Source organism: Oreochromis niloticus, linkage group LG22 (assembly GCF_001858045.2).
Source record: "Oreochromis niloticus isolate F11D_XX linkage group LG22, O_niloticus_UMD_NMBU, whole genome shotgun sequence".
NCBI classification, from domain to species: Eukaryota; Metazoa; Chordata; class Actinopteri; order Cichliformes; family Cichlidae; genus Oreochromis; species Oreochromis niloticus.
Window position 1 is genome coordinate 399167 of NC_031985.2, and position 16628 is coordinate 415794.

Genomic DNA, 16628 nt, shown 5'->3' on the forward strand with positions numbered 1-16628 from the left:
ATTGCCGGTCCGCGAAAATATTGTCGGGCATAAACCGGTCCGTGGCGCAAAAAAGGTTGGGGACCGCTGTCGTAGGGTGTCTTGCATTGAAATCTGCTGCAATGACCCGGTTACTGCGTTCACCAGATATCAACACAATTTCGATCCGTTCCTCACGTGTTAACCTCGACATGTCAATGGCTGTGAACACAGAGAAACTTGTAAATAACTCATGAAATAATAAAGTTACGTTGAAACCAAGCACACCATTGTTTTTCTTGTGACATTACCAATAAGTTTGATGTGTCACATGGCCCTCTTCCTATTGAAAAAACAAAAGTTGTATCCAAGATGGCCGACTTCTAAATGGCCACCATGGTCACCACCCATCTTGAGGAGTTTGCCCCCTCACATATACTAATGTGCCACAAACAGGACTTTAATATCACCAACCATTCCCATGTTATTACGGTGTATCCATATAAATGGCCCACCCTGTACTCTGTGTTTGTGCTCTGGTGACATTCTATTAGGCAATGTTTTCACTCTAAAGGGAGCCTAACAACACAGAGACACAATAGAAACAATAGAAACAATAGAAACTACAAAAAGTCTGAGCAGCATGATTCATAAACTAAACATACTTCTGTTGGGTCTGTTCCCACAAACCCCGCTAGTTCTAGAGACTTATTCATCATGAAAGAAAACAAGACAGTCAGCGATCGATCGATTACTTGCGCAAGGGAGGCCTCGTCTGTGTCCAGCACGAAAATGACCCCGATGATGGCCTCCTCCTGCTGCCTTTTATTGAGAGACAGTTCACACAAGAAGTAACGCCCACATAGTTCTAAGACAAGGCTTTGTATGTATATGTGTGAACTTCTATATGTAAGTAGGAATGTGTGTGTGTGTGTGTGTGTGTGTGTGTGTGTGTGTGTGTGTGTGTGTGTGTGTGTGTGAGACCTCCTGCTGACCAAAGGGTCGTAAACGCAGGAAGCTTACATCAAAAGAAGTAGATCTTCCAGATAGGATGTATCTGCAATAAAACATTACAGCCCCCCCCCAACCACAACCTCGAGAATCTGGGGAGGGGGACAGTGGAATTCCTTTCATCCTACAGTTAAACAATGTAGAAATGGATGGTAAGCATAAAAATGACAACATTTAACAATTCACTCTAACAAATTCTGTGTGGAAGCAAAGGCAGAAACACCCGGCCTCTCTCCCAGCCTCCTTATTTCATCACATTTGGCAGACTTTACTTTCAGTTGTGTTGATAACATCAGTGGGTCGTTTTAACCCAGATATTAGTGACGTTGGCACTGAGGATGGTTTTCATTGGCTTGATGATGATGCTTTGACCTCAGCTTTGGGTCTCCATGCAGACCCACATAGATAATAAAATATTAGCTGTTAGATTATCGAGAGGTCACCATGAAACTGTTTATTTTTCTGTTTCTCCTGGAAATACACGGCACGATGGGACGTGAGTTAGACATTTATATCACTTACAGTAAAGTTTTTTAAACTTTGTTTTGCTAAGAAGGACACATTTAAGATTATTTTTTAAAAGGCTGTTAATAGGTGTGTTTGCCCATGTTTAAATAAAAGCCATTAATATCTTATAGTTTGGGAAAATGCTTCAGGAGGCATGATTAGCATCACTTTGAAGTCACAAACACCAAAAAGGTTTGTGAGTTTTAATCACATCAATGTGTCAGTCACACCAAAGGACTTCCTGATTCCTGCACAGTTCAGGGTGTGCCAGCAACATCACTAACAGTGTAACATGATCCATTACTCATCATCTGTTATTAATCACATCAATTTAGACTCTCAAAATAAAGTTGAACAAAAATACAATCTGATATTTTCTAATTTTACAACATTTGAAAAGAGCCAATAATGTGTTATTGATTATTTGATTCATAATTACATCGGTATTAGTCTCAAACATAGTAAAAAACCTTTGTGTTGGACTGTGCCATAGTTTTTGTTTTGTTTATAAAAACTGCCCTTAATTCAGCACTGTCAGAATGATAATAGGATGATTACTGAAATATGAACTGCATGCACTGTTTCTGTTGAGTCTAAAAGCTGAAACAGTCATTTTTTCTTTCAGCGACTCACTCTCTGAGATATTTCTACACTTCTTCCTCTGGAGTCTCAAACTTTCCAGAGTTTGTAGCTGTTGGTTTGGTTGATGATGTTCAGATGATTCACTATGACAGCAACACACAGAAAGCAGAGTTTAAGCAGCAGTGGATGGAGAAAGCTGCAGAAGATGATCCAGAGTACTCAGCACGCCAGACTAACAGGCTCATGAACACCCAGCAGGTCTTTAAAGGCAACATCGACACTTTGAAGCAACGATTTAACCAAACTGGAGGTTTGTTTCTGTTTCACTTTTTTACTCTTAAAATGAAACTTTTTATTAATTTAACTGCTGACACTGAATAAAATCTCTCCAGGTTTTAAAGACCTTTGTTGTTACAGACTAGACTTGTAGTCAAGACCGCCTAAACCAAGACCAAGACAAAGTCGAGATGAGACTGAGACTGAGACAAAAAAGTCTTTACACTGTCACGTCTCTCACCCTCTCTTTTTTTTCACACACTGATATTATCCTATATCCTCGCATGTGATTGGCCACAATATGGAGGGATTGGAGTATACCTGAGCCACTGTGTGAGAGCTGAGCAGCGAAAGGAAATTAAGTGAGGAGCCGGCTCTCGCTCAATGGGAGTCAACTCTTCTGATTCACTACAAAACACTGTCTAAGCACGGCTCTTAGAGCTGATGCTTTTGTGCACGACACATTATCGAACGTTACGTTGTGTGTCATGGGTACACAATCACTATGTCGATCTGAGACAGCAAGACCGAGACAGCGAGACCAAGAGAAGACCAAGACCATGTAAAAGTGGTCTTGAGACATCCACCTCTATTACAGACACAAGCTAGCTTGTTAGAGCCCTTAATGGAAGCTTAACCAGCCAAATTTAAAAAGCTGATTATGTGTATTTATGTAGTTTTTTTTGAAGCTCTTCAACCAAACTGCCTCATCTGTGGTCAAATATCAACTATTTTCTGCCCCTCTTGGTTTCAGGTGTTCACATTAACCAGCTGATGTACGGCTGTGACTGGGAAGATGAAACGGCTGAAGTTAACGGCTATCATCTGTATGGCTATGATGGAGAAGACTTCATATCATTTGACCTGCAGACAGAGACATGGATTGCTCCAAAACAACAGGCTGTAATCACCAAACTCAAGTGGGACAGTGACAGATCTCTTTCAGGTGATCTGAAGAACTATCACACCAAGCTTTGTCCTGAGTGGCTGAAGAAGTACGTGAACTATGGGAGGAGCTCTCTGATGAGGACAGGTAAAATCACACGACCTGATTTGATGATGACGTCAACGTGTTTACGGAAGCGGTGGTGGGATTCATCGGGAAACTAGCGGATGATACCGTGGAGACAAAGACCATCACAACGTTTCCCAACCAGAAGCCGTGGGTGGATAAAACCATCCGCGACGCTCTGAGATCCCGCACCGCTGCCTACAACACGGGACTCGCGACGGGGGACATGGACCCGTACAAAGCCGCGTCTTATGACGTGCGGAAGGCGGTGAAAGAGGCGAAGCAGCGCTACGGGAGGAAACTAGAGTCACAACTCCAACAGAGTGACTCTAGGAGCCTGTGGCGGGGATTAAGGACAATAACGGACTATAAAGCACCAACAACCGGTTTGACGAACGCGGACGGGACTCTGGCAGACGAGCTGAACACTTTCTATGCTCGCTTCGAGGCTGCAGCTAAGGACTACAACGATGCTAGCGCTAGCGGCGCTAACGGCTGCAGACAGGAAGATACTGCCAACACCGGAAACGTGCTCGTCATCTCTGAGCATGACGTGAGGAGAGCCTTCAAGAGAGTGAACACCAGGAAAGCAGCAGGACCAGACGGCATCCCAGGTCGTATCCTCAGGGACTGCGCATACCAGCTAGCACCTGTGTTCACTGAGATATTCAACATCTCTTTATCTCAGTCGGTGATCCCCACATGCTTCAAGGAGTCCATCATTGTTCCTGTCCCGAAGAAACCCCACCCTGCTTCTCTCAATGACTATCGCCCTGTAGCCCTCACCTCAGTAGTGATGAAGTGCTTTGAACGCCTGGTCAGAGACTTCATCATTTCTTCACTACCAGACACACTGGACCCACTACAGTTCGCTTACCGTCCAAATCGTTCCACAGACGATGCCATCTCTCATCTCCTCCACACATCACTCACTCACCTGGACACTAGAAGGGGGAATTATGTTAAAATGCTCTTCATCGACTACAGCTCTGCATTTAATACCATAATCCCCTCCACACTCACCACCAAACTGGAGCACCTGGGACTCAGCTCATCTATGTGTCAGTGGATCTCCAACTTCCTAACTGGCAGACCACAGGCAGTAAGGATGGGCGGACATGTCTCAGCCTCCACCACTCTCAGCACTGGAGCCCCCCAGGGGTGTGTTCTGAGCCCCCTGCTGTACTCTTTGTACACATATGACTGTGTGGCCACTACCAGCTCCACCACCATCATCAAGTTTGCTGACGACACCGTCGTGGTGGGCCTTATCTCTGATAACAACGAGACGGCCTACTTGAAGGAGGTTAGGAATCTGGAGACCTGGTGCCAGAGGAACAACCTCCTTCTAAACGTCAGTAAAACAAAGGAGTTGATAGTGGACTTCAGTACTAAGCAGGAGAGGAACTACCAGACCCCCGTCATCAACGAGTGCCCAGTGGAGAGAGTGGACAGCTTCAAATACCTCGGAGTTCACATCACGCAGGACCTGTCATGGTCCTGTCACATCAACACCATAGTGAAAAAGGCCCGACAGCGTCTCTACCACCTCAGACGCTTGAGAGACTTCCGACTGCCCTCCAAGGTGCTCAGGAACTTTTACACGTGCACCATAGAGAGCATCCTGACGGGAAACATCTTAACCTGGTTCGGGAACAGCACCATGCAGGACAGACGAGCTCTACAGAGGGTTGTGCGATCAGCTGAGCGCACCATCCGCTCCGAGCTCCCTGACCTGCACTCAGTCTACAGCAGGCGGTGCTGGACCAAGGCCAGGAAGATCGTGAAGGACCTCAGCCATCCCAACAACGGACTGTTCTCTCTGTTGAGGTCAGGAAAGCGATTCCGCTCCCTGAAGACCAACACAGAGAGACTGAGGAGGAGCTTCTTCCCGCAGGCGATACGGTCTCTCAATCATCACACCACCACATAGAACGGACCCACATATATGGTTCTTACACACACACACTGGACAGTCTGGACTTTGTTTACACTTAATCACTTTAAGCATATTTGCACTGCACAAGACACCTACAATGTGGTTTGCACAACACTGGACATTATATTTCTCCATTTCCATTTAATACTTGTAAAATGCTGCTGTTATTGTATATATATTTATATTTCTTCATACATTCTTATATATTTCTATACTGTGTATTGTGTATTTTGCTGTACAGTTATTTTATTTTAAACTTTAATTCATATATATTTTATCTTATTCCTTCCCAGCTAAATTTACCCTTCATTCTAATTTGTGTTGTACAGTTATTTTATTTTCAACAAATTCATATATATATTTTATTTTATTCCTTCCTAGTTAAATTTACCCTTTTTAATTTTCATATTTATTTCCTATCTTATTCATAGCCCTTTCTTTTTTCCTTAGGTCACGAGCAGTTGTGTAAGCATTTCACTGCATATCGTACTGTGTATGACTGTGTATGTGACAAATAAAAATTTGAATTTGAATTTGAATTTGATTTATTGTAATACTTTTCATTAACAGGCCACATCCTGATCTTCTCATACATTTATTACCACTTTATCACATTTATGCTTTTCATTTTTCCCAATTTCTGTTTATTTTACTTTTCTAATCACCATCACTGCAGCTTTTTACAGCACTCACTTCACTCAGTTGTGTACTTCTTGTAATTCCACCATTTTCTTAATTATTCTTTAAATGGCATTTATGTAAATTTGTGTGTCTAAAACATTCAAAATACATCAAATGGAAATGGTAAACTCAGTATGCTGTTATGAACTGTGATTTTTTATTTATTTTTTTCATTTTTTAAATTCCCTAGAGCTTCCATCAGTGTCTCTCCTCCAGAAGTCTTCCTCCTCTCCAGTCAGCTGCCACGCTACAGGTTTCTATCCTGACAGAGCTGAGATGGTCTGGAGGAAAGATGGAGTGGAGCTTCATGAAGGTGTGAACAAAGGAGAGATCCTCACCAACCATGATGGGACCTTCCAGATGAGTGTTGACCTGGAAGTTTCATCAATCAAATCTGAAGAATGGCACAGATACAGATGTGTGCTTCAGCTCTTTCGTGTGAACCAGGACATCGTCACCAAACTGGGTAAAGCAGCGATCAGGACCAATGAGGGTAAGATTGGAAAAAGAAGTGAGTAAAACTTTTATAAATACACCTTTATTTGATCTTATTTGGGTTTTCCATTTGGCTCCACGTGAAAGGAGGAAACTGGAAGAAGCCCTTTTCACACATGCTTAAAACAAACCAGGTGTTTGATAGAGATTAGGGAGCAACAGAACTAATCATTCAGTACTGGATCTTAATAATGGAGGATGTAGGAGTGAAAAAAAAAACAACAAAAAACTTTAATTTTTGGGCTTTAGTACAAAGTTAAACTGCTGATTCAAAACTTTCAACAAAAATCTAAAAAAGGCAACAAACTGGTAAATCTAAAATACTCTAAGAGAAATCACACGAGGGAAGACAAACAGACACTAAAACAAAGACTGAAGGGAGGGAAGAGTGTTTATAAACACATGAGAGAACGGGAAACAGGAGGGTGATGAGACACAGCTGACGTAAAACTAAACAGATGAAACACTGAGTGAACTTAACACAGGGACAGAAACAGGGACCCTTAACTCAGCGGTCCCCAACCTTTTTTGCGCCACGGACCGGTTTATGCCCGACAATTTTTTCACGGACCGGCCTTTAAGGTGTCACGGATAAATACAACAAAATAAAACTAGTGCCGGTACCGAAAAAAAGAAGATTTATTCATAACACACGTGAAAAGACCCAGGAAAACCGAGTTAACGATAAAAACGATAACAAAATAACACTGAAAACCGATAAAAACCCTGAAAACCATACATTTCACACCTGAGCCTCAACTCTCGCGGACCAGTACCAAACGACTCACGGACCGGTACCGGTCCGAGGCCCGGGGGTTGGGGAGCGCTGCCTTAAAGGACCAATAACACTCTGTGACTACAACACTAACAAGAACTAAAACACAAACAGGTCTGAAGGATCCACTAACACAGCTAGGGATGGGTATCGAAACCCGGTTCTTGTTGAGAACCGGTTCCCACTGTTTCAATTCCTTGGAATCGTTTGCCATTTTTGCAAACGATTCCCTTATCGATTCCAGTCGCCCCGAATGACCTCACCACGTTGCGGAGCGTCGGAGCGTACCTGGCAGGAAACACGGCTCAAACGCTCAAAAGTTTGGTTATACTTTACAAGAACGGATGACAACAGGGCAACTTGCAAAGTAGATATTTCATTTAAGGGAGGAAACACTACGAATATGCAAAAGCATTTGCTCACAAAACACGCGATGACCTTAAATGAATGTCGTGTTTTTAATTCCGCTCCGGACTCGTGAATCTCAACCCAGCAGCAGCGGTAACGTTTGCACGTCCTCTCCCGTTAATGCGGCAGGTAAATAATCAGCTAACAGTGCATATTATGTTAGCGCGACCTGCCTTATTACAAAACCTGCCATTACTGTGTGCTGCATTTATGTGACCATGATGAGAGAGACAGAGTCTGGCTGGCTCAGATGCTGGCAGTTGTCGCTGCAGTCTACCGGTAGCGTCTCCTTTCAGGCCCGAATGTCACCGAGCAGTGACTAAGTTTGTGGTAAAAGCCTTGCACCCATTTGCCACAGCAGATGGTAAGTGAATGTGTTTAATTGTAGGCAGGGACATACTGGATATTCTTGTGTAATTGCTACAGAATAATTTAAGTTATACTTTGTTATTGCTACAGAAGAATATTTATTTTATTATTTTACATTTACAATTTTTTTCCCCCGGGGACCCTGTGACACCCCATTGAAGAGCCGTAGGCTGGTTTTCTTAAGGATCTCTTAAGATCTCACTGTTGGGTTTGTAAGGCCATGTTACTCCTAAATTTCTATCTTGTTCAAAGAGAAGATCTAAAACAAAATTCTAAGCTAATCGACCTTAGTGTTCTCCTTTTTAAAAATAAGAATCGATAAGAGAATCGATAAAGAATCGAATCGTTAAACAGAATCGAAAATGGAATCGAAATCGTGAAAATCTTATCAATACCCATCCCTAAACACAGAACAGCTGAAAATAAAGATCAGACAATAAACAGAGCAAAGGGAGCCCTCGGCAATCACACAAGAGCAAATAAAGAAGAAATAAACACAGGAGCAGGCCTGAGGATCACACACAGCTCAGATTACACTGATCTTTATCTTTCATCATCATCACTGGGAGGTAAAAACTACAAACTTTAACTTTAATGTGGTTTTAGTGACACTGATTCTTTTTTTCTGGTTTTATGTGGTCTGTTTATAACATGGAAGAATCAAACCTGCTGTGATACTGTGTTCATTCATCTGTTGTTTATGACTGGCTCAGTGTAACTGCTAAACATCGAACTGTAATACAGTTTGATTATTCACTAATCTACATTAAAATATTGTGTAGTTTAGATCCTGTGGTGTTCTTTAGATAAAGGACTGGTGTGGTCTTAATGAACGTTGGTCCAACAGTGAGATGAACTACAGTATGTAAATGTGTTGGTTTCAGGTTCTTCAGTCTTCCCTGCTGGTGTTGTTATCCGGATTATGGGAATACTGCTCCTGCTGACACTCTGCTTCTCTGGAATCTTCATCTGGAGGAGAAAATATAAAGGTGAGAAATATGAAACACATTTACCTTCAACATGTTTCCAACATTTTGATGTTTATGCTCTTATAATTTGATGTGTTTCATGTCTGTTACTTCCCATGTGATAAAGTTCATAAAGTGTAAATATTTGATATTTAATGAGCTGAAATGTTTCATGCAAGTGGTGCAAATGGCTACTTTTTTTCCTCGTGTGCTTCATATGTTCTGAATAAATTACTGTATTACTGTCTCTGTTTTTACAGAGCTGTACTGACAGTAAGTATTTTACATGTTCAAACTGGATTAAAAAAAATTTCTCAAATTTAAATGCTTATTTGAATTGTTTGAGACTTAAGATGTTTAAAAGATTTCTCTGTGTGTGATTCAGTGCAGCTTTAGAAAGAATTGCTCATCTCAGCTTTGCATGAAGACAGCCTCTCCCAGAATTCACCTGCTTTCTGCATACATGCTACGACTGCACATTCACCTGATGTATATATTATATATAATGTTCTTCCTCTACCTTTCTGCTGCAACAAGATGGAGAAACTGCAAATAATACAAAAAGTTATTTGGTTTTAATTTGAAAGTCAAATGCAGTTTAGATGAAGTGTTTGCACTGCGAACCTTTACTTTTACTGTAGTAGCTCTCAGACAAAGACTTTGAAAAAAAATTAGTTTCTCCTCCTCAGTGAAGGTCAAAAAATTCTTGTTTTTAATTAGTATTCAGTTGTAAACCCTCTCTCTCTCCCTCTCTCTCTCTCTCTCTCTCACACACACACACACACACACACACACACACACACACACACACACACACACACTGCAAATGTCTGACCCTATACTTATTCCTGGATTTTCCGGTAAAGATTTTTCAGTAGCTCATGTCAATATCTGTTGCCTTAAATATAAGATTCAGGAAATTCAGTCACTGTTGTCAACAAATACGATAAGTGTGCTGGCTATTTCCGAGACACATTTAGACGCTGCCTTTGAGAATAATGAATTTGAAATAAACGGTTATAAGTTGTATAGGAAAGACAGAAACAGATTTGGAGGGGGCGTAGCCCTATACATTAATGATAATATGGCAAGCAAACTACGTATGGACTTAATGTTTGACGATCTGGAAATTGTGTGGGTTCAGTTACACCCGCTCTATGGCAGGCCTGTATTAGCAGGTTGCTGCTACAGACCCCCAAGTAGTAATATGTTGTATGTAGAACGAATCTGTGAAATGCTGGAAAGAGTAACTGAGGAAAACAAAGACATGTTCTTATTAGGAGATTTTAATATCAATTGGTGAGCTCCTTCTTGTCCTTTAGGGAAAAAGATAAGTTCATCAGCGTCGGCTTGTTGCCTGTCTCAGATGATCACCATTCCCACCCGGGTCACGGTCAATGCAGGAGGTCATAGGTCATCATCATGTATCGATCATATATATACAAATGTTCCTGAGCATTGCTCTAATATTGTTTCTATTCCAGTTGGTTATAGTGACCATAATCTTGTAGGTTTGACTAAGAAAATGAAACCACTGAAAACTGCACAAAAGATTATTTTTCATAGATCATACAAAAATTTCAATGCAGATAAGTATATTAATGACGTAAAAGAAACAAACATGCCCCTTTAAAAAGATTTACTGTTAAAAAGAACTACGCACCTTGGTTAGATAATGAACTTAAGGCTGCAATGTCAGAAAGGGATATAGCAAAAGCAAAAGCACATAAGTCTGTCAGTCCACAAGAGTGGGCAAGATATCGCGAGATATGAAATCAAGTAACTAAATTGAATAGGCGCAAGAAGAAAGAATATTATCAACTTAAGCTCAAGGAGGCCAATAAGGACAGCAAAAAGGTGTGGAAAGTTTTAAATAATATAATGGGTAGAGATCTTGCTCCGGTGATGTCTCACATCTACACGGGTGGTACGTTTATAAGTAAAGCTAAGGACATAGCCAATTATTTTGTGAATTATTACAGCAATAAAATAATAAATTTAAAATCTAATATGAGCAGAGGTGATTCCACCTTATCACGTCGTCTTATACAGGATGTTATCATGAATAATAAGCAATGCCAATTTAAATTTGAGGCAGTGAATGTGGAGATGGTAGAGTGCTTATTGATATCACTTCCTGACGATACATCCTCCGGCTCTGATAACATAGACAGTAAACTGCTCAAAGTTGCAGCCAAGTTTGTGTCCCTTCCTATATGTCACATATTTAATAGATCTTTGGCATGCAGCTTATTTCCATTGCAGTGGAAAGAATCGAAAATAATTCCCATTCCTAAAAACAAGAATGACGTTTTTAATGGTGTCAATAGCAGACCTATTAGTCTACTCCCTGTTCTAAGTAAAATTATGGAGAGGATTGCCTATGAACAAATTCAACATTACCTAACAGAAAATCAGTTACTCACTCAGTTTCAACATGCTTACAAACCCGGTTATTCCACCAGCTCAGCTCTCATTCACATGACAGATAACTGGTATAAATATCTAGATAATGGGGATTTGGTCGGGGTGGTATTTTTGGATTTTAGTGCTGCATTTGATTTGATAAATCATGATCTTTTGATAGATAAACTAAAATGTTATGGATTTTCACCAGCTGCTTTGTGCTGGATGGAAAGTGATTTGTCTGGAAGAAGGCAAAAGGTTTATTATAATGGTTATTTTTCGGAGGGCTGTGAAATGAACTGTGGTCTACCCCAAGGCAGCTGCCTCGGTTCACTTCTCTATTCAGTCTTCACGAATGATTTGCCGTACGTCCTGGATAAATCTCATCTTGTAATGTATGCTGATGATTCCACCATGTTTTATTCAGCCAGTAGCTACCCTGAATTGACAAGCGTATTACAACAAGATTTGCTGAACGTGTTTGATTGGATAAGTAAAAACAACATGATTTTAAACGTGTCTAAATCCAAATCCATGTTAATAGGAAGTAGAGTACGCTTAGTCAACAGCCCACAACTAAATCTTTCCATAGCTGGATCGGTATTAGAACAGGTCACCCAGATTAAATTACTTGGTGTTACCATAAACCACCACCTTTCATGGTCTCAGCACATCAACTCTGTTATTAAGAAAATGGGACAGGGCATAGCTATAGCTAGGAAATGCTCTTGTTATATTACTTCTTCAATTATGAAAGGTGTCATTAATGCACTAGTATTATCTCATCTAGAGTACTGCTCAATCATTTGGTCAGCAGCTAATAAGACAGACCTGAACAGACTTCAGTTAGTCCAAAATAGGGCGGCCAGATTAGTGTTCAGGTGTTCATATTATACAAGTATTGATAAAATGCACGATAAACTTTCTTGGCTTTCTGTACAAGCTAAATTATACTATAGCTTACTTGTATTTTTAAAGAAAGCAATACTGGTAAACACACCACACTTTTTTTATGCTCAGTTGTAGTATCCAGATGAAATACATAATCATGCTACACGATTCTCAACCACAATTTAGTAACTCCTGGAGTTAAAAGTAACTTTTTGAAAAACTCTGTTATATTTAGAGCATCTTTTTAGTGGAATAAGTTGCCTTATGCAATTAGAGAATTGGCTTCTATTCATAATTTTAAAAATCACCTAAAAGCCTATTTAGGCAGTTTTTAATTTATTTGTAAAAATTGTAAGAGGGTAATGTCACTTGTAATGGAAATTGTGTATTTTGTTTGAGTGTTTTTTTCTTTTATAATTTTTAATATTTACATGTTTACATTTTCAGAATTGTAAAACCTTATTGTGGATGTAAGAGCCAAATTATGTGGACATTTTGCATCCAACTCATTGTGTAACATTTTATTTTGGTATTTGATGGTTTGGGCCCCAGGAAGACTAGCAACCACTGTTCTGGAAGCTAATGGGGTTCCTTATAAATAAACAAATAAACACTGTGTCACTGAAAAATTAAAGTAATTAAACAAGCAGCAGACTTTGATTTGCTCACAAACAATGGTGCTGATGTATAATGTAGTGATGGGATTTCTGTCTCTTTTAAGTGAGCCGAGCCGAAAGAGCCGGTTCTTTTTAGAGAACCGGCTCTTTCGGATCGCAACCGGCTCTTCAGGTTGTTTTGTTTAATTAATTTATTATTAACAACAATATAAAATTATGCAAAAAAAAAACATGGTTTTATTGATATATGTTTATATATAAATATATACGGTGGCCCCTAGAGACAAAACACGTACAAACTCCAAAACACATTTCTAGCATGAACTTCCAAAACAGAGCTACCTAGATCACTTAAATTACACAATTGAAAGCATATGTGTATTGTTTGTGTATTTATACACAAGCACTCATATATATTCAAATAATTTAAAAAAAAAAATGTTCATTTAGCTGTTACTACCAAACACCAAATCCGGTCGTTGGTACTTCCTGGGTTGTGTAGCCACCAGGTAACAAAAGCTCAACACTGCCCCTAGCATCCTGGAGCACTACTGTTCTGTTTTAGAGTTTGTACGTGCTGCTTTGTCTCTAGGGGCCACTGTAAATATACTTTTATTTATTCACTTCACATAAAATGTAATAAATAAATCATATAATATAAAAACCAACTATTTACATTTCAACTTTTAACTATTTAAATTTTCAGCTTTTTCCAACACAAAACACTGCAAACCACAACACAATTAAATATAAATTAAAATATGAAAACAAAAAGAAGATGCATATTCTTTGTCATATAGGCCTGCATGAATAAACTTTCTGAATCCTTTATCTGAAAATAGTTGTGAATGATTACTATATCTCCAAAAGTTGAATCTGTTCATCTGGACGTAGCGTTTTGTGGGAGAAACGTTTCGTCACTCATCCAAGTGACTTCTTCAGTCTCAGCTGACTGCAGGTTTCCCCAAACCTTATAAACAGTACATTTGCATAATGACTGAAACCAGCCCACTGAAGGAACAATGGGCTGGGAGGTCAGTTCCTTTATCATAATTATGCAAATTCTCATGACCATTGATCAACAATCACTGACCAAAACCCACTGATCAAAGAACACTGATCAATGGCCATGAGTACCATTCACAGAGAGTTGGGGAATGGCTGCAATCACAGCATTGTAAGATGGCGAAAGATGTACCCTTAGGCCCCCTCCTGGATTCAGAGATGGTCTTTCCCTTTTCACGTAAATGGCCTCCTTGACTCCGCACTCAAACCAGTGTTCTTCCCTGTCCAGAATGTGTACATTCTAATCATTTATTTAAGCTCAGTTTTTAAATGATTACCTTTCGAATGTGACGTTAGTGTCCCTGGCTCTCTTTCTCTCTCTCTCCCTCTCGCTCTGTTCCTGTGCTACTGCAAGTGTAACTACCGCCCCTCTTCCCAGCGTAAAGCACAAGGCTCATGCAGAGTGAAGGGGAAAGCAAGTGTGAGAGAGAGGGCGAGAGAAAGAAAAAAAGCTAAAATAACCTGACCTCCCAATCCGGTCTTTAAGTGATGACTTGACGAATCCTACTTCCAGGCCTAAAGTAGTCTGCGTTTAATATGGCTTTTGTGTTGTTAACATGTTTAATGTTTTGTATTTTCTTCTATTTAATCTCAAAAAGCTCCTAAAAAAAGTCAGTGATCACTGTTGACCTCCCTCGGCTTTTATTACCGCTAATCATTTTAAGCTCAGTTTTTAAAACCTTAGGATGTAACTACAGCCCAGCCCATGCAGCATTATCTCAGTTGTTCTCCTGGCTGAAGTTTGGTCCGTTTACAGCATCCTGCCATTGCATTTGTTCCTGACCACTGAGAATCCTCACGTTAACTTTTATCGAGTGGAAAAAACTTAGCGTGTTTATATTATGCTCACATAGCTGCGTCGCTAGCGGTCACATAGCACATCATTATATACCAGCTAGCCAAACTTCAGTAACCCTAAAAACGTCACTGCTGTTTAGTTTTCTGTCTTAATTTATGTTGGAAGTGATAACAGAGCTGTACGTTTTAATTTGTTTCCAAAACCCCGCAGTCAGGACATGCTATATTGTATTTAGATGGAAGCTAGCGAGCTAACGTCCTGCTAACTTCTAACGCCGTTAAATGTCATAAATTCCGTTTTCATGGATGCCTGGATGTTAAACTCAATTGTTACACCTGGTAGAGCAGAACGCTGATCATTTTACTAAAGATGAACTACTTTAGACAGTTTTTCAACTCTCAGTAATGCCACAGTGATCGTTTGATTTATGGACCTGCAGCGGAGTTTAAGCCCAGACACGGCTAGTGATGTCAGACTTAAAGACCGGATAAGGAGCCGGCTCGCGTCGTTCACTTCAAAGAGTCGGCTCTAAGAGCCATTTCGTTCGCGACCAACACATCACTAGTGTAACGGCCCCCTGACATGTCATTGTAGAGAAGTTCAGACCTCCATGATTGAGTGTAAATATTCTCATAATAATCTGTAAATATTCAAAAGCTGTCCAGCTGTGGACTTGTAATATAAATGTTTTATGGCTTTCATCTGTTCATCTTAAAGTTTCATAAATAAAATGCTTTTTTAAAGGATTATTAAGTCATAATTTCATATTTTTTTACATAATAACATGACCTGGTTTGCCTTCATGATTTTCTGTCAGAAATGAAATTAGAGGAGAAACAGATCCGAATGGGAACAAGGTTTCTGTTGATGAGTGGACACATGGGACAGAAATTGTTTCCCTCCGACATAATGACACCAATCATTAAGCCAATCCTCAAGAACTCTAGACTTTTATTTTCAGTCATTTGAAATTTATTTCTGAGAATATTTTTTTAAAAATACATTTGAGTTCTTTTGTGTAGATGAGGTTTACTGGTTACAGTCTTCATCATCTCACTGATAACATCCCCACTGTCCTGGTTTAATCAAGTCAAAATCAATGTCAGTATTTTAAATTCATCCTATTTCATATACAAGAGTAACATAGAGGGATTTATTGACCTTTGAACAGATCCTCCTCTTTTCTCTGAGATAAACCACAGATAATAAACTCTCTCCTTACTACGTAAACACTAGCACAGTATGAGGGAAATTTAGATTCTGATACAGGAATGAAAGTGCTTGGAGCAGAGTGTCAACCATCTTGGGTTGTTGGAACACTTGAGATCTGTATATCTTATCTGTATATCCAAGGGATCCTTAATTTTTGTAACATCAGACACACAACTGCTTTGATTCTGCTTCCAATCTGTCCGAGAGTCAACAAGATATTCAGCATTTTCCTGTCGGTAAGGATGAACTTCGTGGGGCGATTACGTCACTGACATAACTAAGTCAATCAGAAGAGAGTACTACATCCTACCCTCCTACTCCCGATGAAATAACCTCTAAGCTAAGTGGCACAACAGTGTTCTCCTCCCTTGATGCTGCAAGTGAATTCCTCTGATTCCTGACAGCTGTGAACTCACAACATTCATAGCATTGTTTGGCAGGTACTGCTTTAACAGGCTACCTTTCAGCATAACAAGTACGCCAGAGATTTCCCAGCAGGATATGCTGGAGAATCTAGAGGAGTGTGGCAGGAATAAGGACCCAAACACCTGGTATTGCACCTTGAAAGGTGTTTACTTGCATAGAATCCCACAACAAGTTTTCTCTGCGTAGCTTTCCAGCTGCATCCATCCACTCTGCACCCCGCTCACTCTCCCA

At 40.1% G+C, this 16628-nt stretch overlaps 1 protein-coding gene across 8 annotated transcripts; it reads left to right on the forward strand.

The window, feature by feature from the left end:
* The first annotated feature begins 1341 nt into the window (after positions 1-1341).
* LOC100698118 (H-2 class I histocompatibility antigen, Q9 alpha chain) lies at positions 1342-14745 on the forward strand. Of its 8 annotated transcripts, none has more exons than XR_003216046.1 (8): positions 1342-1465; positions 2102-2368; positions 3089-3367; positions 6157-6477; positions 8898-9002; positions 9242-9254; positions 9367-9466; positions 14713-14745. XR_003216046.1 is itself a non-coding variant. In XM_013267780.3 (7 exons), exons 1-6 carry the CDS (start codon positions 1414-1416, stop codon positions 9250-9252), a joined length of 1035 nt encoding a protein of 344 aa, XP_013123234.1. In that variant the 5' UTR covers positions 1342-1413; the 3' UTR covers positions 9253-9254; positions 9367-12925. The 8 variants fall into 8 exon arrangements, 6 of the variants coding, with proteins under 6 accessions (XP_013123234.1, XP_025758377.1, XP_025758378.1 ...); XR_003216047.1 differs by having other exon boundaries at positions 9372-9466; positions 14713-14734; XM_013267780.3 differs by lacking the exon at positions 14713-14745 and having other exon boundaries at positions 9367-12925.
* The last annotated feature ends 1883 nt before the right edge of the window (positions 14746-16628 follow it).

Coding starts and splice junctions, on each gene's coding strand:
- LOC100698118 (XM_025902590.1), top strand. CDS start 10,863: ATGGGTAGAGATCTTGCTCCGGTGATGTCTCACATCTACACGGGTGGT.